At 54.7% G+C, this 21,651-nt stretch overlaps 2 protein-coding genes and 1 long non-coding RNA gene across 8 annotated transcripts in view; all 3 read right to left on the bottom strand.

Moving 5' to 3' along the window:
- OSBP2 (oxysterol binding protein 2) overlaps positions 1–4,017 on the bottom strand; it is a 100,949-nt gene extending 96,932 nt beyond the window's left edge. For 3 of the 4 annotated variants that reach the window (XM_071445787.1, XM_071445788.1, XM_071445794.1), the window contains exon 1: positions 3,671–4,016. In XM_071445787.1, coding sequence (XP_071301888.1) covers positions 3,671–3,936 — 266 coding nt within the window. In that variant the 5' untranslated portion in view covers positions 3,937–4,016. Of the gene's footprint in view, positions 1–3,670 lie in introns of all 4 variants that reach the window. The other variant, XM_071445786.1, reaches the window with a different exon arrangement.
- A 1,742-nt stretch (positions 4,018–5,759) lies between these two features.
- IQCD (IQ motif containing D) lies at positions 5,760–12,565 on the bottom strand. Of its 2 annotated transcripts, XM_071445781.1 has the most exons (5): positions 12,426–12,565; positions 10,908–11,701; positions 9,468–9,701; positions 7,171–7,242; positions 5,760–6,051 (listed from the first exon to the last, which is right to left on the bottom strand). In XM_071445781.1, exons 2-5 carry the CDS (start codon positions 11,520–11,522, stop codon positions 5,779–5,781), a joined length of 1,194 nt encoding a protein of 397 aa, XP_071301882.1. In that variant the 5' UTR covers positions 11,523–11,701; positions 12,426–12,565; the 3' UTR covers positions 5,760–5,778. The 2 variants fall into 2 exon arrangements, with proteins under 2 accessions (XP_071301882.1, XP_071301883.1); XM_071445782.1 differs by lacking the exon at positions 7,171–7,242.
- A 5,775-nt stretch (positions 12,566–18,340) lies between these two features.
- Positions 18,341–20,915, bottom strand: LOC139598481 (uncharacterized). 2 transcript variants are annotated; one of them, XR_011681886.1, is made up of 3 exons: positions 20,189–20,915; positions 19,372–19,467; positions 18,341–18,655 (listed from the first exon to the last, which is right to left on the bottom strand). It is a non-coding gene; the product is annotated as an uncharacterized lncRNA (long non-coding RNA). The 2 variants fall into 2 exon arrangements; XR_011681885.1 differs by lacking the exon at positions 20,189–20,915 and having other exon boundaries at positions 19,372–19,619.
- Positions 20,916–21,651: the final 736 nt, after the last annotated feature.

Below are 21,651 nucleotides of genomic sequence, written 5' to 3'. Positions count from 1 at the left end.
TCCCTGGAGCGACTTAAAAGCCACGTGGATGTGGGACTCAGGGACATGGGTCAGTGGTGGCCGTGGCAGTGCTGGGGGAACACTTGGATCAGAGGCTCCCAGAGGTCTCTCCTGGGCTCCCTCAACCCCCAACATCTCTACCATCAGCAGTGGTTTTCAAGCTCCTTCCTGAACTCCCCTCCTCAGCTTTCAGTGGAGTCTCAGCACAAGAAACAGGAGAAATACCTCTGGGTTGTGCTCAAGCACTCATGATGCCAACCAAGAGTTAAGTGCTGGATAAACAGAGCTGGTGAAGAATGCTGCTCTGTGAAACACAGCTTTTCCAGGGAAATGAGCTGCAGGATGACCCAGACAAGACAGCTAAAGTGCCCCAGGCACCCATCACTGCTCAAACAGGGGAGTTAATGCTGCTTGATGGAGAAGCCTTTCCCTTCCCAACAATAACATGGTTTTCCCTTCTCCAATTGTCATTGCTTTCATCATTACACCCCGTGCCCACACAAAGCACTGCTGAAGGCTCTCCAGACACCCAACCCACAGGAACCCTGCTCCAGCCCATCCCACAGAGGAGCCAACACATCCCAGAGCTCTTAGAAAGGTCGAGGAGCTGCTGGGAGAACACAACACTTGCAGCATCCAAGTGTGGTCACATGAGCCAACGCCAGTCTTCGATGAATTAATACTCACCTGCAGATCCTCTCTAATCTCCTTGAAAACACTTATCTGTTCAAGGTGATTAGATTCTCCCATACAGAGCCGCTAATTATAGATAATGATAAATCTGAGTGGCAGCCTGCAAGAGGAGTTCAGAGAGAGAGTCTGGATCATTAGCAAGTCAAGCAGACTAGTCCTGCATCCCCAAACTGCCTTCCCACGCCAGCATCACTGAATCAGCCAAAACACTTGGTCAAAAACAACCAAGGAGGACCAATCAAGGGCAAGTAAAATGGTCCAACCATATTGCTGTGGATTTAGGAACTTCCTAAACCCACACACCTCCCTCCAGAGAGGGTACTGCACAGGAACTCCTCAAGAACTCCTCAGCAGTTGTTATTTTTCACAGTTTCAGAGGAGGGAATACAAAGCAAAGGCACATGAAGTTTCCCTGGCAGCAAGACTTGATGTCTTCATCGATGTAGCAAAGCTACAGGAGGCTTTAAATGCTCCATTTGGGAAAAATGTTGTAATTAGAAGCTTTAATTCAGCAAACTGTCCCTGTGAAACCAACTGGGCAGCAAACAGGCGTTGCACTTGGCTGCTGGAGCAAACCCCTCAGTGAGAACAGCTCCAGAGGATGGCACAGCAGCCACCCACACACCAGCACCTCCAGGGACACCAAGGGGACACCGGGATTTCAGCAGCTCAATTCTGCAAACCAAAATCCTCCAGGCAACGTGACAGGCTGGGGTTTAAAGCTAAAGAGCGAGAGGCAGGAAATCCAAATGCAACAAAAAGCTTCAACCTGGAACAAAATCAATCCACTCAAGGAGGCAGCTTGGGCACCACGGGGCAGCCTTCCCAGTTTAGATGATTTGAGCGGACAAGCAAAATGAAGTTTCTACAAAGCTACTCCTGAGCAGCCACAGCTAAATCAGGTGGGCTGTGCAGCTACAAAGGTGACAACACAAAAAGAGCATAGCAATTCACCTGCAAGGGCAGGAAAGGAGACTTCTGGTGTGGACCTGCTGAGCTGGGCTGAGCACAAAGAGCCAGCAGAAAGCAGGACCCGTGACTCTCAGAATGCCAGAGACCTCTATAGAATATATACAGATAGACAAATATAGATATATGCTCTTTCTCAGTGAACAGGCAGCAGCCTGACACCTGCCTGGCTCCTGTCATGGAGCTAGAATTCCTATCAAAACAGAAGTGCCAGTTTTTACCCCAGACTGTCTCCCAGGAGCGCTCCCAGATGAGCAATTCAAGCTGACACAGGCACTATTTCAGAGCGCTGGTTTTGAAGAGTATCATGGAGGCTTTTCTCCACTTAGGAAAGGCTTCACCACGTGTTCTGCACTGTATTTTTGTACTCCTGACTCACAACCAAATTAATTCAGTTGTCATCAAGCCCAGAGATGAAAAGAAGCACAAAATCCTCCAGCATCCTTTTCCCCAAGCAGCTGCTGAAGGTCTGCCCTGCCTGAAAGCTTCACAAAGTTTCAACTCCTTCACATGCAGCTCAGAATAATTTCCTTGGGTGTTTCTGTTTGTTGCTTCAGCCTAAAACAGATCAAATGGTCTCAAAATAAACCTGGTTGTTCCCATCTAAAATAATTGTTGAAAAAAACCACTTGTTCACTCATGACAGACTCGGCATCAACACGCAAAAATAATCTTCTGACATGGTTACAAATGGGGTGTTAAACTCCAACAGCCTTTTTGAGCAGAGTTAAGGCATTCCAGAAAGGATTACAGTAAATTAGCTGAATTACTGAGAGGTAATTACATTTTTTGAGGGGGGAGATTGTTTGGCTTAAGTTCTTTGAGGGTTTTCAACAACTCCAAGTAGATAACCACATCATCTATCTTCTGCACTGTTACCTGCTGTAGTCTGACCCTGGGACCCAGGTTCCAGGTCTCTCAGAGCTGGAAGAGTTTATATTCACATCTGACAGGGAGCTGGAGCTCTGCAATCTGCTTCAGGCTACGTGTCAGCAGCTGGAGCTGAGAGGAAATCAGCTGATGAACTTTATGTCGGGAGGAAAAACAGCTTTGGCACAACCTTTATAGATAATTCCTGTCTCAGGGGGTTTGGCACTTTAAAGACTTACTATTTTAAAAAGCTTGTAACCATCTTTAATATTCAGGATTGTTTCCATGTCCTGAAGTACAGCCAACATCTGCTGCACAACACTGAGGGTGACAGAGCACTTGTGTTCCCAATGACAAGAATAAACATGATCCAAATCACAGAATCCCTGAATGGTCTGGATGGGAAGGGACCTTAAAGCTCCTGTCGTTCCACCTCCTACCATACACAGGGACACCTTCCTGGAGGATAAAACCACCAACATCCACATTTGTATTTTCACCGCTCAAGTGAGACAAGCAGCCCAAGAGATGCTACAAAGATGACACCGCTTTGGATTCAGCCTCGGGGTGTCTGACACGCTCCTCGCTGAGCCCACAGCCCGTCAGACAGCGCCGGGAGCCAGGCACGGCTCGGAGCAGCTGCTGGAGCTTCCTTCTGTCCCCCAGGAGCGCAGCCCCAGCCTGGGCTGACTTCCCAAGCCCAACATTCCCAGCACAGCATCCCAGGCCACCCTTGCACCGCCACCGCAGCGCCCGCAGCCACGGGCACCGCTGGGGAAGGAGCCGCAGGCTCTGGCAGGGTACAGCAGGAGCAGGTTACACAGCTAAGGGAGGAGGGTTGGGGTGTTCGGATGGAAGGGTGTGATTTGGGCAGCTGTAGCAGCCGGAGCTGCTGCACCAGGAGCGGAGGGATGGAGAGAGAGAAGGATGGGAGATCCAGGGCGATCCATCATCCCGCGGCCCCGCTGCCCCCGCCGGACCCCCGCGGCTCTGCAGGATCAAAACCCGAGTTTGGTTTTAAAAGACGAAAAAAAGCCGAAACTAAACAATACGAGGCGATTTTCGCTGTGCAACAGCGCAGCCCCCGCGGTCCGTCCCCCCTCCCGGCGGCCCCTGCCCGGCCCCCCGGCCCCGGTACCTGTAGTAGCTGAGCAGCCCATTGCTGAGCACGAACCAGCGACGCTGGTAGCCCTTCAGGTAGTTGGTCCACTTGAAGAGCCACCCCTTGTAGGTGTCGGAGCCCGGGGGGGCGGCGGGCGCTCCCCCCGCCGGGCCCCCGCCGCCGCGGCCGCCTGGCTCGGCGCTCATGGCCGGCAGCTCGTGGCAGGCCAGGCAGGGGACGGCGCTGAGGAGCGAGACCAGCCCGCGGGTGCCACCGCCGCAGAGCGCGGCCGCCTTCCCCATAGACCCCGCGGGGCCCGGCCGAGGCTCCGCCGCTCCCGGGGCGGCCCCGGCCCGTCCGCACCGAGCGGGGGCGGCGCCGCCGCCACGTGACCGCCCCACGGGGAGGGGAGCGGAGGGGAGCGCCCCCCGGCGGCGGGGCGGGAACGGCGCGCACCGCCCCCGCCCTCACACCGCCCCCGCCATTTTGGCCCCCCGCCGCCATTTCATGCCAGGGGGCTGGGGCGGGCGGGACGGTGAAAACTGTTCTCTGTGAATCTTCCCGTAAAAAATCCTCCTGGGTGCCACCTGCCCTGCTGGGAGGAGAAGCCCCATCCTTCTGTCCCGCTCACCCGCTCCCTCCAGCAGCACACGGGCCTGGATTTTTTTGCCTGAGGAGCTGCCTGTCCACAGGGCGAGGTGGAGGCCTGTGGCAGATGCCACCCGGCCAGGTGTTCCCATGTCTGCTGAGGGTTCTTCCCTTTCCCCTTTCTCTTCCCAACCTTTTTTTCCCTTCCTCGTTCTCTCTTCCCTTTTCCCTTTCCCCTTCCTTCTTCCTCTTTATCCTCTCCTCTTCATTCTCCCCCCCATCATAGATCACGTCTCACTCATCTCCCTGATCCTCTCTGATCCCCCTGATCCCATTATCCTCAGCCATCACCTTCACACACTGTCACAGCCGTGCCAGGCACTCAGGAGGCTCCCCCAGCCCTGGGAATTCTCCAGAGAGGGCACTGGTCTCCAGGCTGGGCAGCTCCGAGGGTGAGCAACACTCCATATGCTGCTCTGGGCTGAGCCCTGGCCCCTCTGCAGCTGGGCGAGCCATTCCTCCCTGGAGCGTCCTTCAGGCAGGAGCACCAGGGACACTGAGGCAGCCTGTGGGGCCACTCCTGGGTCTGCAACAGCCTGGGAGGTCTTTGGACTCCAAAGGCTGCTTTTCAGAGAGCCATGGAATGGGTTAGGGTGGGAAGGGACATTAGAACTCATCCCAGTTTCCACTCCCTGCCATGGGCATGGACATCTTCCACTGTCCCAGGGTGCTCCAAGCCTCAATGTCCAGCCTGGCCTTGGGCACTGCCAGGGATCCAGGGGCAGCCCCAGCTGCTCTGGGCACCCTGTGCCAGGGCCTGCCCACCCTCCCAGGGAGGAATTCCTTCCAAATATTCCATCTATCCCTGCCCTCTGGCACTGGAAAGCCATTCCCCTTTGTCCCAAGTCCCTCTCCCACTCTCCTGGAGCCCCTTTAGGCACTGGAAGGGCCTTTAAGCTCTCCCTGGAGGCTGTAGGTTTTTGGGAACTGAAGTCTATCTGGACAGGGAATGTCTTTCTTGATGTAATTACACCCCAAACTATCCACATGGCTGCCAACTTCTCAAAGTCTCATGGATCCCAGTATCTCTTGTGGCTGCCAAGAAGGGAACACACTTTCCTTGGCCATGTCTGAGGAGAGAGGAGCCTGACCCATGCCACTGCTCTCTCCTGGGAAGGGAGGCTGCAAGGAAGGACCCTAAAATCAGGAGTGGGCTGTCAAATCCACACAAGTAGGACATGACAGGATGAGGGGAAATGGCCTCAAGTTGTGCCAGGGGATGTTTATATTAAATATTAACAAAACTTTTTTCGTGGAAAGGATCCTGAAGCCCTGGGATAGACTGCCAAGGGAACTGGGTAGAGTCACCATCCCTGGAAGTGTTCATAAAACAAGGGGATGTGACATTTGAGGACAAGGGTTACTGGTGAACATGGTGGTACTGGCTTGACTGGATGATCTTAAAAGTCTTTTCCAACCTTAACAATTCTGAATGCTTTTATCTGGAAGAGCTCAAACACAGCAGCTTGGCCAGGGAAACAAAAGGATTTGGGGCTTTATTTCTTGCCTTTGCCCTTGCCCTTTCCCTTCTTCAGTACTGACTTGTAGATGGACCGCACCAAGTAGCCTTTCCAGAAGGCCTGGATGCAGGTGGCAGCTTTGTTCCTCCTGGCCTCCTCCCGTGCAGCTTCCTCCTCCTTCTCCTTGAGTATCCTGCGCTCCTCCTCGATCAGGGTGTACTCCTGGAGCAGCATGGCATGTTTCTCCATCAGCAGGGACAACTGCTCCTTCTCCTCATTGTAGACAGCCTGGAGCTCATCATATGTGGTCTGGCAGGACAGCAGGGATCAGGGACAGCTGGGCAGCAGTTCCTCCCCACATCCCCACGTGAGGGTCCTGAAACCCATCCCAAAGCCATGGAACCTCAACTGGTTGGAGCCTTTCCAAAGGGATTCAAAAGGAAGGCATGTGCCCAGTACACAGGGAGTTTCATGACATGCTGGGTCCCTTGATGCTCCCCTGAAAAATGCTCCCACACACAATGGAAGATTTGGAGAACCAGCAGTGCATCTGCCAGGGTGCTGGAATGAGCTGAGCTCTCCACAAGCAGCCCTGCTATGGCAGGAGCTGCAGCAGGAACTGCCTGACACAGCCCTTCTGCCAAAGATTTTGGGGCTTGTACTGCAGCTCTAACTTGGGTTTGATGTTTTGTCAGTGTGGGGGTGGGTCTGCCTTGACAAATTCTGGCCCAAACATGGGGGTCCTGCCTCTCCACAGACAGGAAACCAGAATAATCCCATTATTAAACATCTGAGAGGGGATCATTCCTTACAATTAGCAGCAGCTTTCAGGCCCCTCCCTATATTTTGCTCTGTAAGGAATCCAGCAGCTTTTATCCAAACCCATAAAAACTGCAGGAACAGGAAAGCCCCCAGGGCCTTCCTGGGGGCAAGTTTTGGGGGTGCTGAAGTGACCCTGAGCCTGTTATGGCTCAGTTGTGGGCAGGCTGTTGGGTTTCTTAACACTCAGCACATCCCCCAAGGATTCAGCAGGAACAGGAGCAAGATTTGGACACCAGGTAGGGCCATGAGGGTTGAGGATTGGAGCAAAACTGAAAAACCTGTTTCCTGGCATCAGGTGGACATCCCAGACAGAACATGGTGACCCATTTGCCCCCAGATACTGTGGGATTTAGCACAGATTTATCCCACATTTACTGTGGGATTTACTGTGGGGTTGAGTGGATGTAACTTTTCCTAAAGCCAAAGCAGCAGAGGACTCCTGGACACACAGGCAGGAGGACAAAGATCCCTTTCCTGTAGGTTTGCCTGGATGCAGAACTGCCTCTCACTTCCATGGTCTCCTGGGTAAGAGCCATGTGTCCCTTTGGACAGGAATCTACCCAAGCAAATCACTTTATGGCAGAGCAAAGCACTTAAAGCCAACACCTGTTTTTCTGTCATGTCTATGTCGTATTTCTGGACCCATTCCTGAATTTCCTTCTCTGCTTTGCACTTTTCCTGAAACACAAAACAAGATCAGATCCTTGAAGACATCTGAGGCCTGGTAAGAAGTGTCCTGAGTGAGAAAACAGGGAAACTTTAAGCCACATCATCATTATATCTAAGTATTTGAGCCACAGCATCATTATATATCTGAATATTTCACCTCCTCCCTGTGACAAGCTTCCCTCAGCTGACACATATGTGGTTTGCCCTGGTTTAAGGATTCTCCTGGGACATTCCCAGAGGGCTTTATTTGGTTTACAGCATGGAGCTGGGGGGATGAACAGCACCTGGAAGTTGCTTTCTGCAGGAGGAAATGAATATGTCTGATGGAATGGGGCAAGTCATTGACAAACTGGGGCAACCAGCTTGAAACTGAAGCAAGAGAGAACTGCAAAACCTGAATTTGGGACAAAAAGTACTCAGAAGATGATGGTGCCTTTTAAAAGAAAGATCTTTCTGGCTGTAAAACATTTTAACAGTGGCTGTACTCCTGTACAGCCTGGGGCAGGTTACCTCCAGCTCTGGATGTGTGCTCTGTGGAATCATTCCTGCTCCATTTCCTGTGTGGCACAACCCCAGGATGGCCCAAGGGCTCCCAGGCCATCACGAGGTCCCACCTGAGCTATTTAGACCACAAGTACAACTTGTACTTGCTGAGGAAAGGAGGCTTCTGTGGTCAGTAAATGCATCTGCCAGGGTGCTGGAATCAGCTGAGCTCTCCAAAGCAGCCCTGCTGTGGCAGGAACTGCAGCAGGAACTGCCTGACACAGCCCTTCTGCCAAAGATTTTGGGCCTTGCACAGCAGCTCTAACTTAGATCTGATGTTTTGTCAGTGCCCAGCCCTTCATGCTGTACCACCTAATGCAAGAGTGACAGATACCCCATCACCACCTGGGCTTACTGCCCATGGGAGGCTGCACTGGTTTGGAGAGAATACTCAGGATGAGCAAAATAAGAAGGAAAACGACCTTTTTTCCAGTTCTTGGTTCTCTGTGTCACCAGTGTGTTCTGCTCAGGGCAGAGCTGGTGCTACAGGGGCCTGAGCCTGCCTGCTGGTCCCAGTCCTCCTCCTGAATCTGCTCAGCCCTGGGGACAAGGACTTTGAGGTGCTGCTGGGTGAGGGCTGCACCTGCCCCAACCCTAGAACCCCCTCAGCCCTGGGCTGAGCCCTCATTGTGGGCAGCAGGGGAGGGGGGATTCTGCTCCTCTGCCCCACCTGCAGAGCTGCCCCAGCCCTGGGGAACGACATCAGGAAGGACCTGGAGCTGCTGGAGAGAGTCCAGAGGACGGCATGGAGATGCTCCAAGAGCTGGAGCCCCTCTGCTCTGGAGCCATGCTGGGAGAGCTGGGGGTGCTCACCTGGAGAGGAGAAGGCTCCAGGGACACCTCAGAGCCCCTGCCAGGGCCTAAAGGGGCTCCAGGAGAGCTGGAGAGGGACTGGGGACAAGGGATGGAGGGACAGGACACAGGGAATGGCTCCCACTGCCAGAGGGCAGGGCTGGATGGGATATTGGGAATTAGGAATTGTTCCCTGGCAGGGTGGGCAGGCCCTGGCACAGGTGCCCACCCTGGATCCCTGGCAGTGCCCAAGGCCAGGCTGGACATTGGGGCTGGGAGCAGCCTGGGACAGTGGGAAGTGTCCCTGCCCATTAGAGGGGGTGGCACTGAATGGGCTTCAAGATCCCTTCCCACCCAAACTATTCTGGGATGATTCTATGAAATTACATTTCCCCCCCATTCAGCCCAGCCTGACTTCTTGGCTTGTCTGTTCTGCCAAGCTGGGCAGAGCAGGACCTGCTGAGCCCTCAGCATCAGCTCCATTCCACCTTGACAATAAATCAGCTCTAAAAGATCCCTTCTACCAAGCCAATATTGTTTGCTCTGCTCCCTCTACAGCAGACCCCTGGTTTGTCACTATCCCACACGTGTCCTCCTGCTCAGCCTGGCTGCCCTGAGCCCTGCCTGGTGTCACAGCACAGTGGGAAGGTGTTCCCAGAGCCGAGGCAGCCAGCAGGAGCAGGACCTGTGACAGCTCTGTCCCTGCTGTCGCTGCAGGGCTGCTTTCCACTGGAATCAGCAGAGCATGAGGACAGGGCGGGTGTGCTCTGACAAACACCATGTGCATCCTGCCAGGAACAAGCAGGGCCCAGGACACTCCTTGCAGCAGGCAGCAGCCAGAGCTGACAGCTCTGCAAAAGGGCTTAAACCTCCTGTCCCAGGGCTCTCCTCCCCTTTACCTTCCTGAGAACCAGCTCTGAGGCTCGATGCTCCAGCACCAGTGCATTGAACTGTGTTCCCAGGCGCTGAATGTCCTCCTTCAGCCTGGCACACCTCTCCTGGGAGGCTTCCTCATCCTCTTTTTTCTGCTTTTCCCCTTCCTTCATGATCAGCCGGATTTCAGCCTTGCAGTTCTTGGCCAGATCTTCCATGGTGGTTTTGAGGTTTTCAATTGTTTTGTCCTTCCTGCTAACCTAGACCAGAAAACAAGAGGAATACCTTTGAGAAATGTCCCTGAGGCATAGGGTGAGCAGGAGAGGAAAAAACATTGCAAAGCTGGAGGAGATCCAAGAAGGGACCCCAGGGGCCAGCTCAGGTAGCACCAAGGCCCTGCCACTGCTGGCTGAGGGAAGAGTTAGATTTACACAGGAGCTCTGGAAACCTTCCCCTGGCTCCTCTGGGAACCTGTTAGTAAAGGCACAGGGTGAACAAACCATCCCAAGCCCCACTGGCACTGCCACCTGAGGAGCAGCCAAAACAGATTCCCTGGAGTAGCCCTGTGGCTCCCTCAAGGGCTGGATCAGGCTCTGAGTGACTGTCTGGGAAACAAGCTCAGGGAGGGAAATCCCCAGCTGGGATCAGTGAAACAGATTTATTCCCTATGTCCTGGACAAGCTGCCAAATTGCACATAAAAATCTCAATTCCCAGAACTCCAAGGAGCAGAGGGAAAGGGGAAAGCAGGCCCTTGGCTCTGCCACCAGTGAGCTGGGCAAAGCCTTCTCAGCCAACCCCTCTTGCAGGGAGGAGAAAGAGAAACCCAGGTAGAAAACAAAGGATTGTTGTCAGAAGCTCTGGGCTTGCTACACAGGCTGGGAAAGTGCCTGGGAAGTGCCCAGTCAATTATCTGCACCTCAGCTGCAGATAAAATTAAAGATTCATGTAATTTGTATAATCACTGATTAATCACAAAGGCTCCAAAGCAGCTGTTAGAGTCGGGAGTCACAGAAATGTTGGTTTTAAGCAGGAGTGAAGACAGAGCAAATATTAAAAATGGATTTTAATCAGAGCAATCTCTCCCTGTAATGATTTTTCATTCTTTCAGCAGCAGGGAATGAAGCAGCTGGTGTTGTCACCCTGCCAGGATACCACCACAGCAGTTTGTGCCTGTCCTGCCACTCCTGTGGAACTCAGGGACTTAAATTGTTTAAGTTGGCTGGTGACAGCAGGTTCAAAACACGCCAAATGCGAGTTAAAAAAAATCAAACATGCAATATGCATTTTTCATTATATTTTACAATAGAAATAGTATTTTTAAGTTATAGATCTGGTTTTGAAAGGATTTCTGGAACTTGTTCTTTAGGAACTGCAATAAAGGGATCGGTTTATAGTTAGCAAGGTTTTGCTGCAGTAAAAAGCAAGTTTCCACTTGGTTGGAAAACACATTCCCACAAGGTCATACCTCTTCATCTCGAGTCTGGATGACTCCTTCTAGCTCTCCCTGTAGAGCTGAGATCATTTCTGTGTTTTTCTCAACTTGGAGGGAAATGTCTTTCATGAATTGAATCATTTCCCTCTCCTCATCAGGAGTGGTCAGGAGCCTCTCGAGTGTGAAGTCCCGGAACTCCATGAAGGCTTTGATGAACACATCAGCTGGTGACTCTTTCACCCGAACTTCGAATTTCAGCCCATGGTAAAGCAAGGGGTTGGCCAGGAAGAGCCTCAGGATGTTTCTCAGGGAACTTTTCAGGCATTTCTCCACAGCTCTCATGGTCTTTGCATCTCCAGGGCTGGTGAGCAGGTGCTGTATTTCCATTGAAAGCTTCTGAAGCTCCAGAAGGCTGCTTGTGATCTCAGGTCCCAGCATCCTCCCATACCTGTCCAGGGAGGCAGTAATCCGTGGGATCAGCCTGGTGATCTCCAGCTTGACAATGGTCTCATCCAAGACAGTAAGGATTCTTTCTGTCTCCGTGCTGTCAGGCTTTAGCTGGCGTGGATCTAACACCTTCATGACACCTAAGGGGATCCCTGCCTTCCTTGGAGTTGCCATGCCCTTCACCAAGGTTCTTTGCTTCATGAGGATGCTTGGAACGCAGCTGGATCCCCTGTTGCCATGGATTCACTTAAACATCAGTGGCCTGGGTGGTTTGAGGTCTAGCAAGGACACGGCAGCTCTTACACAAGGTGAGACTCTGGAAGAAAATGCAGGTCCCTGTGCTGCTGCTGTCACATAATCTCCCTTCTTGGATTTTCTCTCTAAAAGGAAAACACAGTGACAGCATTAGAGAAACGATGTAATTTGGGAAAGCATGAGAGTCTGAGATTACCCTGGAGTTCTCTGTGAGTCTGGGCAGGGGGTCAGGACATGGGGTTGTGGATTAGAGCTGCTCTCTGTCCCAGAGCAGTTGTCAAACACCCATGGGAAGGGGGTGATGGATTCCTGGCTTTGAAGGGTGGTGGGGGGAAAGCTCCCAACAGCTTCTGAGTAGCAGCTGAGGTAGAGCAGCACAAGGTGCAGCTCTGCTGTCGCCAGAAGGGGGTGGAGAGGGGTTTGGAGAGCCCTGGGGCCACCCTGGAGGGAAGGGTAGGGTTCCTAGTGGGAAACCTCTATGGGAAACCTCTACCCTTCCAGGCCTGTCCCTGTAAGAGGGAGGAGGAGGGAGAGGGGATCTGGCAGGACTGGCAGGCACAGAGCAAGAGGAGGAGAGAGGGGAGGGGAGGAGATGGGAACAGCTGAAGTGGAGGGGCCGACAGGGAGTGAAGGGTCCCCTCTGTGTGGGTGTGGGACAGCAGGAGGACCCAGAGACTGGGGAGCAGTCAGAGGTCGGGGCGGTGATTCCCGGTGGGGAGACCCCCGTGCGAGGGGCGGGCGGCTCGGGGCCGGTGCGGGAGGATCCGGGGGGTCCGTGGGACCAGCGGCCCTGGGCATCCCGGGGGCGGGACGGAGTGTCTCAGGAGTCGGTTACTGGGGGATGCTGACCCCAGGCGGCCTCCACCCCTGCAGCGCACTCAGTTCCGATGCCGGTCCCGATCCCGGTCCCGGTCCCGATCCCGATCCCGATCCTGGTCCGTATGCCGGTCCCGCCCTCAGCGCCTCCCGTTGCCAGGCGACCCGAGGGGGCGGGGCCTTTCCGGCCGTTCACGGCGAGCTGTGCTGGCCCCGCCTCCTGTCCCTTGATTGGCAGCACCGCTGGCCAATGAGGAGTCCCGCGGCTGCGGCTGCCGGAGGTTGGGGTGTGTCATGGCGCCGGCGGGGGCTGTGAGGGGTGAGGGGGAGCAGGCGGTTCGTCCCCTCCGGACTGTCCAGATCTGTGTTCCTGAGAGCACAATGAGTAACCCTAGAATAAACTTTATCCCCCCCGTAGTGACGTCTGCCAGGCGCGGATCAGCCCAGTGGGTGTCCAGGAGCCCCGAAGGGGCTGTTTTGAAATGTCAGGACACAAGAGAGTTCCCCTGAGCAGCGGTGTTAACGTGGCTGGTTTTACAGGGCCATAAAAGTGATAATGAACCTCAGCTGATGAAGATGCTGATGCTGTACAGGCTGAGTTAATTGCTTACCTGCGATTTACTGACGTCTGCAAAGGACATGATGGCCCCTGAACGCTGCCCTGCAGCCGTGCCCTCAGCCTGTGCAGTGATGGATGCCCTCGGGAGAGGAGGGTTTGGTTTCCAGCAGCAAATACGGCAAATGCTGAGCTCCAGGCCATGCTCACAGCAACCTCTGTCCCTCGCAGGAGCTGGCACAGCACAGTTGTGGGGTGGCCATGCCCTCACAGGCAGCCTTGTCCCAGGTCCCAACCTTACCTGGCCTGAGCAGCTCCTTTATTTCTGTGCAGGGAGTGTCCAAGTGCAGGATTATTTCTTCTCACCCATTCCCAACTGCTTCCCTACACAAAGCAAAGAGGGGCTGGTGGTGGGAGATGTAGTGAGACCACCAGGACTGGGCTTTCTGGTGTGGCACTGGTGAGGATGGATGAGGGGACACTTGGCCTTCCTGCCCACCTGGGCATACCTGGTACCACCTCCAGCACCCCCAAGGCATTTTAGGCTCATTACCTGGAGCAGTGACCTCCATGTGGGTTCCCTCCTGCCCTGAGTGGCTCGGCCAAAGGGCTGATTCAAATCAAGAATGGGATTGAGTGTGATAGCGACTCTGGGTTTGGTCCCACCCCAAGCTGGGACATGCCCAGCCCGCTGTGGAAAGAAGGGGTAGCTGGAACTGTGAGGCTGCCCCATAGCCTCCAGGGAAAGCACTGACCTCCCCAGGAACACCTTCTAAAGCTCTAATTCGGCAACTGGGATCCCATAGCTGCACTATGATCGGGAGCACAGCAGAGCTGTGATTTGAGGCTACAGAGGGGTGTGCTGTCAGCTGGATGTGTCCTCATGGAACTCATCACATAACAGAGAACAACCCTTGAGGCATGGAGCGCTGCTGCTTTTCTTGACAAGGACTCCAGAAGGGATCCCTGACTCCCCTGAAAGGCTGCCACATGCACTGCAGATATTTTGGAATGAAATCCATCATGAAAATAATGTCTTTCCAAAGTTGAGGAGTGTCCTGATTGCTTTATTTGAAATGTGCTACTGCTCTCCAGGAAGTGCAGACTTGGACTTCTAACAACCATGACTTGGAGATGGCATCAACTGGCCAGTGACTGTCACCAGAGACCCCTGTGTCTGGTGTACACAGCCTGCTTGAAGGGACAGCAAGTCCTTGTGACATCCAGGGAAAGAGGAAGGAAAGGGGTGGAGCCGTGGGTCGCATCCAAACCTCCTCTGAAGTAGGGAAGACTATGGATCACTGCTGCTCCCTCCTGGATCTGGGTAATTACAGACATTGCTGTCTTGCAGGAGGAGATGGGGATGATGACACGTCCAGAGCAGCCCTGACTCGTCCTGCAGCTCCACACTGCTCCAGGCCAGCAGCAGCTCTTCAGCCAGGAGGAAAACTGGGTCACTTTGGGAGCTGGATGAAGCATCACCAAACCTGCGTCAATCCCACCTCATCCAGGATGTAGAAAAGCGTCAGATCTATCCTCAAACAATTCTCTGCACCCAAACCCACCAGACTGCATCACTGCCTGAGCCAGAGCTGCCCAAGAATCCAAATTATGTGGGGCATGTCCAAGCAGGGGAGGGAGAGCCAGGAGCCCCTGGGCACAATGTCCCCCACAGTTTGAGTCCATCTGTGTTCCAACAGCAGGACTGTGACAGATACCTGAGGACCATAGACTTCCCTGGGCCAAGCTAGCCTCAGCCACCACCCAAACCCCTCTCCTGGTGCTGAATCCCATTCCTCTGCAGCAAAGGGAAGCACAGCTCAGAGTGTGGGAGCTGGCTGGGAAAAACATGATCCACCCCAGCCTGGTTTGTCCAAATAATTCCCCTGTTCCTGCTACCACCCACCCCTCTGTGGGACCTGGGAAGGGACATCAAGGAGGGGCATAATTTGAACTGATTGTGAAATGTTGGTGAAAGAGCAGAAGCACACAATGAAGCCTTACTGCAGGCAACAGCACCCCATCCTGTCACTGCAGGGACAGTCCCCTCCTGCCACAGTCCTTTGGCTGTAGCCTTACATTGTGCTCTGCTGCTGGCAGCGTGGAGCTCTGGCACCACATCAAGCCCTGGAGGACTCCACAGGGCCAGCTGATCCCTGACCACAGCCCTCCTGCAGCTTTGGCTGCTGTTCCTCATTCCCATGTCACACTGTCAGTGGGATGATGGCATCTGTATCCTGAACAGTTGGGAAGGAGTTTGCACTTTCCTGGCCCCCAGAGCCTGTCAGGAAGGCCCAGGCAGGGCACAGAGAGACCAGGGAGTCCCTGCAGCACAGAGCTGGCTGAAGGGATGAGTGTAGTGGGGGTGGTGTTAGCTCTGAGCTAAAGGATCCAACAAGGAAAACGGGAGGGCTGGAGGTGCTGGGTTGGCTTTGAGAGCACCAGGCTGGAGCTGGGTGGCAGGAGCAGGAGTGCAGAGGGACACAGCCAGCTGTGGGCAGATGTGGCACAGCGAAATGTCCCTGGGGCTGTCAGGGCACTGAGACCAGAATGTGTGAGTTTGGTCCTAATCTGTCTGCTGATGCCAAAGGAGGACACACAAATCCTGTGTCCAGTTCTGGGCCCTTTATGACAGGAGAGACCTGGAGGGGCTGGAGCGTGGCCAGGCCAGGGAACGGAGCTGGGAAGGGGCTGGAGCCCCAGCAGAGGCTGAGGGAGCTGGGAAGGGGCTCAGCCTGGAGTAAAGGAGCCTCAGGGGGGCCCTTGTGGCTCTGCACAGCTCCTGACAGGAGGGGACAGCCGGGGGGTTGGGCTCTGCTCCAGGGAACAGGGACAGGAGCAGAGGGAACGGCCTCAGGCTGGGCCAGGGCAGGGGCAGGGTGGATTTTGGGGAAATTTCTTTATGGAAAGGGGGGTCAGGCACTGGCACAGCTGCCCAGGGCAGTGGTGGAGTCCCCATCCCTGCAGGGATTGAGCAGCTGAGTGGATGTGGCACCTGGGGACAGGGGACAGTGGTGGGAGAATGGTTGGACCTGATGCCCTCAGAGGGCTCCTCCAACTTTAAAGATTCTGTGATTCCGTGAGTCTGCAGCAAGTCACAGCCTCCATCTCCCAGGTGAAAGCCCGCTGCTCCCTGGCTCTGCCGAGAGGGAGCACGCAGGGGTCGGTCAGCACCGACACCCAGCCCCTGCAGGGCCCGGCCCGGGTGTGCCAAACCCCGAGCCTGCCCGGGGAACACCCCCAGCCTGCCCCGGGAACACCCCCAGCCTGCCCCGGGAACACCCCCAGCCTGCCCCGGGAACCGCCCAGCTCCGGCTGCTCCAGAGGCTTCAAGGCCACGGGGCTGGTGAGGGGGCAAGGAGAGGGCAAAGGGGGACAGGCATCACCCCGGCTTGGGGCTCTTCATCCCGGGGTGCTGCTGCGTGCCAGGGCTGACCGCCCATGGGAAGGAATGCTGGCACCAAGGACAGCACCGAGCTGGGGGAGCGGAGCAGCTGGTGACAGGCTCCTCCCAGCACAGAGGGGCTGAGCTCTGTGACCTCCACACAGAGGAGCTCTGTTAGAGCCCTGCAGCCCCTCTGCCTCCACGGCAAGGAGGGGACACATCCCCCGCTCCCCCCGGGTGCTGCTGCGTGCCAGGAGCCACTCGGGGACATCCCCTCCCCCAGTGGGCAGGGTCGGTGCTGTTTGGTTCTGATGCCCTCCTTTTCCCACAGCATCTTCCCAAAAGGAAAACCCCGGGGGTGGCCAGCATGGGTCACCCCCAAGTGACAACCTCCAGGCTCCTCTCTAAAAACTTCTGACATTATTTGCTTTTTGACATTTCGTTTTTATTCATCTCAATACATATTTTCTTGGGTTTCAGTCACCAAGGAAGCTGGTGCAGGTGGACACCAGCCTGGCACTGGTGCCTGCATGACCAGAGATGTTCCCTGTCTCTCCTGTCCAGCAGCTGTCACAGTGAGCCATGGAATGATTTGGGTTGGAAGGGACCCTAAAGATCATCCAGTTCATCTGGTGAACAGCAAATCCTCCTTTTCCTGGACAAACCCATCAGGCAAAAACTGAGATCAAGAAGGATCTGTCCATGGAGAGGAAAGGATGAAAGGCAGATTTATCACATGTGGGAGGAGGACAAGAACATACCTTAAATACTCTGGAAAGGCAAGACTTGATAGATCTGTGGTTTGAAGCCACTTCAGGTGCCAAACCCTGATTTTCCATACAGTGTTTCTAGAGCCTTCCAGCACCTGAAATATGTCTATGGAGAGGTTAGGGGAAAGTTTTGTGCTTCTTTAAATAACAGTTTTAACAGTAAATAGAGAATTTATTGCCAAGGCTTGATGGCTCCTGATTTTTGAGCGCTGAGATGTGACTTGCCTGCGCTGCTGTCTGAGCTATGCCTCTCCCATCAGCTTTGAGAATTCCCTTCAGAAATCCCAGCTGAGGGGCACAGCTTGAAGGTACTGGGCATTTTTCAGCCCAGTGAAGGAAGCACTTGACTGAGGATGTGACGTGATTGAGGACGTGGAAGCAATCTTCCAAGGTCCAATTATTCCCTCGAGGTCACTAGGAAGCATAAAAAATAAGCAGCTCCATCTCAAGCAGAAAAGGTTTATGTTATGAAATCCAAACACTGCAATGGTGGCTGGAAAAGCAGGACACAGAGTCATGGAATCTCCTGAGTTGGAAAAGACCCCCAGGGATCATCCAGCCCAGCCCCTGGCCCTGTCCAGACCCCCAACAATCCCACCCTGTCCATCCCTGGCAGTGCTGCCCAAAGGCTCCTGGAGCTCTGGCAGCCTCGGGGCCGTGCCCATTCCCTGGGCAGCCTGGGCAGTGCCTGGCCACCCCCAAGGCACGAGCCAAGGAAAAACTCCATCCCTTTCACATGGCACTCCCACTCCCTCACAGGACAGCAGTCCCTCGAAGAGGAGTTTCACTCCTGCAGCTGCCTCACAGAATTCACAGAATGACCAGGCTGGAAGTGACCTTCAAGATCAGAGTCCAACCCAGCCCCAACACCTCAACTAAACCCTGGCACCCAGTACCACATACAGGTTTTTTTATAAACACATCCAGGGATGGTGACTCCACCACCTCCCCAGGCAGGCCATTCCAGAACTTCATCACTCTTTCCATGAAAGATAACATCCAACCTCTATCTCCCTTGACACAGTTTGAGACTGTCCTCTGGTTCTGTCAGTTCCTGGAGAAAGAGCCCAACCCCACCCGAGCACAGCCACCTTTCAGGGAGCTGTAGAGTGATAAGGTCACATCTGAGTCTCCTTTTCTGCAGGCTGAGCACCCCCAGCTCCCTCACTGCTCCCTCCCAGCCCAGGCTCTCCAACGACCCCATTCCCATCGATCCTAAAGGGCAGCAGCACCAGAGTGGGGGGTTGCACTGATTTATTGCTGTAGAATTGGGCTCCTAAAGCTCCTGCGTGCTGGCAGCCGGGGCACGGCCTGCAGGGGGAGCTCTCTGGACGCGCCTCTGCTCCAAGGGCTTCGCTTCAGCTGCCCGCAAACGGGAGGTGGGACCGGGCACCTTCCCGCTCCTGCGATCGAACACTTCCAGGGATCTTTTAAACTGTTCGGCTGTCTTCTTCCTCCACGCCATCTTTCTCTCCTGTTCTTTCAAAAACTGCTGCTGTAATTGTTTGTAGAGACGATGAGTTTTCTTTTTGGCCTTGTCAAATTTTTTTACCTTTGTGAGAGCAAACATAAGCCTTTATTGGCACTCTCCTTCCATGAAATAAAGAACTCCAAAGTGGTGCTTGTCTTCAGGAAGAGACAGATCCCACCACATCCCTCATTATGGCCAAGGCGATCTCTGAGCAAAAAGCTCCAATATGCATAATCACAGAGTCACAGAATCACTGAATCCCTGAATGATTTGGGCTTAGGAGAAGCCCAGGAAGGGACCTTAAAGCTCATCTTGCTTCAGGCTACAGGGACACCTTCCACCAGACCAAGTTGCTCCAGATCCCATCCAACCTGGCCTGGAACACTTCCAGGGATCCAGGGGCAGCCACAGCTCTGGACACTCTGTGCCAGGGCCTCCCCACCCTCACAGGGGAGAATCTCTTCCCAAAATCCAATCTAAACTTATTCTCTTCCAGGGTACCATTGGAACAACATCTGAGTCCAGGTCAAGCCCGTGGCCAATGATGTCTGTAGCTTATTCCAAACCACAGGTGATTTGGAGATAGGATATGACAGCTGTGTCCTGAGGTTGGGATGGAGGCACAACCACTTGTGGTGGGCACAACCACTCAGAGATGGCCCAAATCCAACAATTGCCTCTCCCAGCCATTGGAGAGAGCCTTGACACCCCCTCCTGATCCAGGTGGCTGAAGACCTAAAGGCCTCCTTGTGCCACAGGGGGCCATGAGCTTTGTCCCAGGGAAGAGGAGACCTCACCTGCTCCTCCAAGAGCTGCAGCTCATGGGCACTGCTGTGGCTGCTGGAGGTGGGCAGGGGGTAGTCCAAGTCAAGGTCCCAATCTGCAGGGCTGCTCTGCGTCAGAAAGGGCTTCATGTCAGAGGCCCACAGACCTGCTCTCAGAGTCTGAGGGCTCCCCAGCCCAGTGTGAGGGTTCCCCAGCCCCAGGATGGTGTGAGGGTCCCCCAGCCCCAGGATGGTGTGAGGGTCCCCAGCCCCAGGATGGTGTGAGGGTCCCCCAGCGAGTATGAGGGTCCCCAGTCCCAGGATGGTGTGAGGGTCCCCCAGCCCAGTGTGAAGGTCCCCCAGCCCCAGGATGGTGGATGGTGTGAGGGTCCCCCAGCCCAGGGTGAGGGTCCCCCAGCCCAGTGTGAGGGTCCCCCAGCCCCAGGATGGTGTGAGGGTCCCCCAGCCCCAGGATGGTGTAAGGGTTCCCCAGCCCAGTGTGAGGGTCCCCAGCCCCAGCCCACTGTGAGGGTCCCCCAGCCCCAGGATGGTGTGAGGGTCCCCCAGCCCCAGGATGGTGTGAGGGTTCCCCAGCTCAGTGTGAGGGTCCCCAGCCCCAGGATGGTGTGAGGGTCCCCCAGCCATGCACCGGGGCCAGCTGATCTGCTGGCTCTGGGAAGGTGTGAAGAAGGTGACACGAGGCCGTGTCTGGCCCTGCTCCTCCATGACCCCATCTCTGCTCTTGCTGGTCGGTTGTTGTCATGGTGACCTTGGCAGGCGGCCTGTCAGGAGTCACCTCCAAACTCTGCCTCAGTGACACAGTGACCCAACAGCTTCTCCTGCCCTTCACCCACTGCACCAGCACCATCCTTGGTGTCTGCCTGGAGTAGTGACCAGGCTCTGTCCCCACGTGGAGCATCGGTGTGTCCCCCTGAAGGACACCCCCACGCCTGCAGCTGCTGGGCTCAGTGACAACCAGGACCCACGGCGTGGGGACACACAGGAGTGATTCAGTCCCCACTGGCTGCTTGGCCTGATGGAACATTCCTCTCCAGTCCATGGCCCCTGTGGGAATAGAAGCACAGAACCATGGAATCATGGAATCATTCAATGGTTTGGATTGAAAGGGACCTTAAAGCTCATCTTGTTCCACCCCCTGCCATGGGCAGGGACACCTTCCGCTATCCCAGGGTCCTCCAAGCCCCGTCCAACCTGGCCTTGGGCACTGCCAGGTATGGGGCAGCCACAGCTTCTCTGGGCCTCCCCACACTCACAGGGAATAGTTTCTTCAAAATATGCAGTCTAAACCTACTCTCCTTTAGTTTGAAGCCATTCTTCCTTGTCCTGTCTCTCCAGACCCTTGTCCAAAGTCTCTCTCCATTTTTCTTTCTCTCTCCATCTTTCTTGTTGGCTCCCTTCAAGTCCTGGAAGGCTGTAACTAGGTCACCCTAAAGCCTTTTCTTCTCCAGGCCAAGCTATCCCAATTCTCTCAGCCTTTCCTCACAACAAAGCTGCTCCATCCCTCTGCTCATCCTGGTGTCTCCTCTGGACTCTCTCCAGCAGCTCCAGCTCCTTCCTGTGCTGGGCCCCAGGGCTGGGGCAGCTCTGCAGGTGAGATCCCACCTGGGCAGGGCAGAGGTGCAGAATCTCCCCTCCCCTGCTGCCCACACTGGGGGCTCAGCCCAGCTCACAGTGGCTTTCTCCAAGGTCAAATCCTGCCACCCCAGCAGAGCCCAGCAGCAGCTCCTGGCAGCAGGGTCAGGCCAGTGCAGGGTCCAGCATCAGCAGATCCAGATGCTCAGCTCTCCAGCCGGGATGGTGCCCCACATTGATGGAAATGGAGTAGGAGAAACTCTGCTGCTCTGAGTACAAACGAGCTGTTGTGACCTCTTGGCAAGAAATCCAGGGAAAGCCAGCAGCAGTTCTTTCAGAGCCATGCTGGAGCACTGAAAATAAACTCACATCTGAGGAGCTGGAACATGAAGTCTGGGCTGCTGAAAGTACAGAGGGTTTGAGATACCCCAGCAAGTAGTGAATTTTACTATTAATAAAATCAGCACAGTTTTCACATCTCATTTTTACCAGGGCCTTGACAGGCACTCCGAGACCACCACGTGCTCAGGGAGTGTTGTTTTATTCCAGCACAAAATGTGCTGCTGAGGCAGGACAGCAACTTGCTGTGAGTCAGGAGACTTGGAATGTCACCAACACTTGTTTTTCTTAACTGGGATACAGCTTTGGGTTTTGAGACAGCAACTCACAGGCCTGTCATCTGCTGCCTTCCAGAGAGGGAAGGACGAGCACAGGCTCCAG

The sequence above is a fragment of the Agelaius tricolor genome, unplaced genomic scaffold (genome assembly GCF_023055355.1).
Source record: "Agelaius tricolor isolate 1412-34295 unplaced genomic scaffold, bAgeTri1.0.p SCAF_20, whole genome shotgun sequence".
NCBI lineage: Eukaryota > Metazoa > Chordata > Aves > Passeriformes > Icteridae > Agelaius > Agelaius tricolor.
Note: the sequence above shows the minus strand (reverse complement) of the source record. Positions and strands in the feature narration are given on the sequence as shown.

Excerpts from the sequence above, each read along its gene's own strand:
- IQCD (XM_071445781.1), bottom strand. The coding sequence starts at position 11,522 with ATGAAGCAAAGAACCTTGGTGAAGGGCATGGCAACTCCAAGGAAGGCA. Across the intron at positions 7,243-9,467 it reads CAGAGCTGGTTCTCAGGAAG|GAAAAGTGCAAAGCAGAGAA; the intron begins GTAAAGGGGAGG and ends TTTGTGTTTCAG. Across the intron at positions 6,052-7,170 it reads TAGACATGACAGAAAAACAG|ACCACATATGATGAGCTCCA; the intron begins GTGTTGGCTTTA and ends CTGTCCTGCCAG.